We start from the raw sequence: 2,003 nt of genomic DNA, 5'->3' as shown, positions 1-2,003 counted from the left end.
AAATAACCACAGAGTGAGACAGCCAATCAGCGTCCTTCTGGTCAGTCAGCTGATCTCCATCCTGACAGAACCTCCGACACAAACGGCAGCCATTAAACCCAGATTATCACTTTGTAAACAGATATATTCAGGTATATTTTCTTTAAAAAAAGATGCATCACTATTTTATGGCGTTTTGTGAGATTCAGGTGAACCCAGCTGTCGTGATTGGTTGTTTGAGCCTCAACCTAAAAAAAACAACAGATTCATTTGTTCATCTGGACGGTTTAATGATAAATAAATTCACATTGCTTCATTAAAAACGTCACATCTGTTGTTTCTCGGCGTCCCGCAGCAGTCTGTCCAGCTGGTCCATGTCCACTCTGTGTTTCATCACAAACTGTCCGTCCAGGTGGAACACGGGGATGTCCCACCTGTACCTGTCCCACCAGTGTTTGTTCTCCGGGAGACCGATGTCCACGAGCTGCAGGACAAACTGGGGGACACCAAGAGATACGTCTTACAGACTGTATACATGTTTTTATGTCGAAGGAAAAAGTACATTTTTGTACATTAATGTACATCAAAACTGAGGTCATGAAGAGTGGAAACGTTGTGGAAAATGTAAAAAAAAAACAATAAAATGGATCAAATTTAAATTGATTTAAAAAAAAGATGAGATAATTTTGACTCTGATGGCAGCAACATGACTCAAAACGTTGATCCAGGAGCAACAAGAGGCTGTAAAACCAAGAGGTCCAAATCAGAAACATCTGGAGGAGCCTTTAATTGACTAACGAGGTTAATTATCTGCAGGTTGGTCAGAGGAGATAAAAACAGCGTTCAGGTCGTAAAGATGGGCAGAGGTTCTAAAACTGGAGGAAGAATTTTAGAATAAAGTTCCTCAGCTTTGGATCTCCATCATCTCTAGGTCATTAAATCAACCTGTAGAAACCTCTGAGGTCAAAGGTCAAGGCTGGTTCTGGTTCTGTTCTGTAAACACAGTTCACCGTGCTGCTTAAAGCTCTATCAGGCAAAGAAGCAGCCAGATGTGAACAGATGTGAGAACTGTTCTGAGGTCAGCCTGCCTCTCTGATGGTATGGGGGTGCATTAACAACATCTGCTCCCATTCAGGACTGTTGAACAGACAGAATGGGACAACCTCAGGTCCAGATGTTTACAGACTGATGGGAGAAGAACATCTGGAACATCTGTAGAGACGAGTTGCTGCCAGCAGATTCAGAATCATCTGATTTTTCCTAAAAACGGTGGAACTTCTTGGTTTAAAGGACTGGGCGCAGAGATCCTCCTCACCCTGTGTCTGAACGGCTGCAGCTCCTCTTTAGCTTCGTCACACAGAGGACACGTGTCCTACGGAGACAGGACAGCTTTCAATCTGTCTGTGGTGATTTACAAACAACCAGGGCTAACGCTACACATCTCCATCTACAGCTACCGTCTCATTTCATTAAGAAGGAAGGTTATAAACGGAGTGGCTCACCTTGGTGAACAGCGTGAGCGTCGGTAACGTTCGGGAGGAAAACGGCCGTAGAAGCTGCAGAGGAGAACGGCGACGCAAAGTCTGGAGCGCAAACATTTTATCTGAGAACACAACCATGAAATAAAAATATTCAACATTTACTGAGCGTCAGCAGGTGAGAGGCGGCTCGGACTGACACAGCTGGATAAAGGTTCACACATCTGGAGGAATGAAATGTTGTAAAATAAAACTTTATTTAAAAAGGGAAACAAAAAAACATCTGGAAACAGCAAACTATGACCTTAGATGGAGGAAAAACACAGAATAATGGAGATCCGGTCCTGTTGGAGCTCTAAACCCGGTCCTGTTAGGAGCTTTAAACCCGGTCCTGTTAGGAGCTCTAAACCCGGTCCTGTTAGGAGCTTTAAACCCGGTCCTGTTAGGAGCTTTAAACCCGGTCCTGTTAGGAGCTCTAAACCCGGTCCTGTTGGAGCTCTAAACCCGGTCCTGTTGGAGCTCTGAACCTGGTTCTGTTAGAACTCT

The 2,003-nt window shown here is 44.2% G+C and overlaps 1 protein-coding gene across 1 annotated transcript in view; it reads right to left on the bottom strand.

Moving 5' to 3' along the window:
• Positions 1 to 286: 286 nt before the first annotated feature.
• lg10h5orf63 (linkage group 10 C5orf63 homolog) overlaps positions 287 to 2,003 on the bottom strand; it is a 3,566-nt gene continuing 1,849 nt past the window's right edge. The window contains exons 2-4 of the mRNA XM_017437682.3: positions 1,482 to 1,582; positions 1,295 to 1,351; positions 287 to 475 (exon numbers count right to left, since the gene is read on the bottom strand). Of these exons, the coding sequence (XP_017293171.1) occupies positions 305 to 475; positions 1,295 to 1,351; positions 1,482 to 1,577 (324 nt within the window). The 5' untranslated portion in view covers positions 1,578 to 1,582 and the 3' untranslated portion in view covers positions 287 to 304. The remainder of the gene's footprint in view (positions 476 to 1,294; positions 1,352 to 1,481; positions 1,583 to 2,003) is intronic.

The sequence above is a fragment of the Kryptolebias marmoratus genome, linkage group LG10, assembly GCF_001649575.2.
Source record: "Kryptolebias marmoratus isolate JLee-2015 linkage group LG10, ASM164957v2, whole genome shotgun sequence".
Classification (NCBI taxonomy): domain Eukaryota; kingdom Metazoa; phylum Chordata; class Actinopteri; order Cyprinodontiformes; family Rivulidae; genus Kryptolebias; species Kryptolebias marmoratus.
The sequence above is the reverse complement of the archived record's forward strand: the minus strand, read 5'-3'. Positions and strand labels throughout refer to the sequence as shown.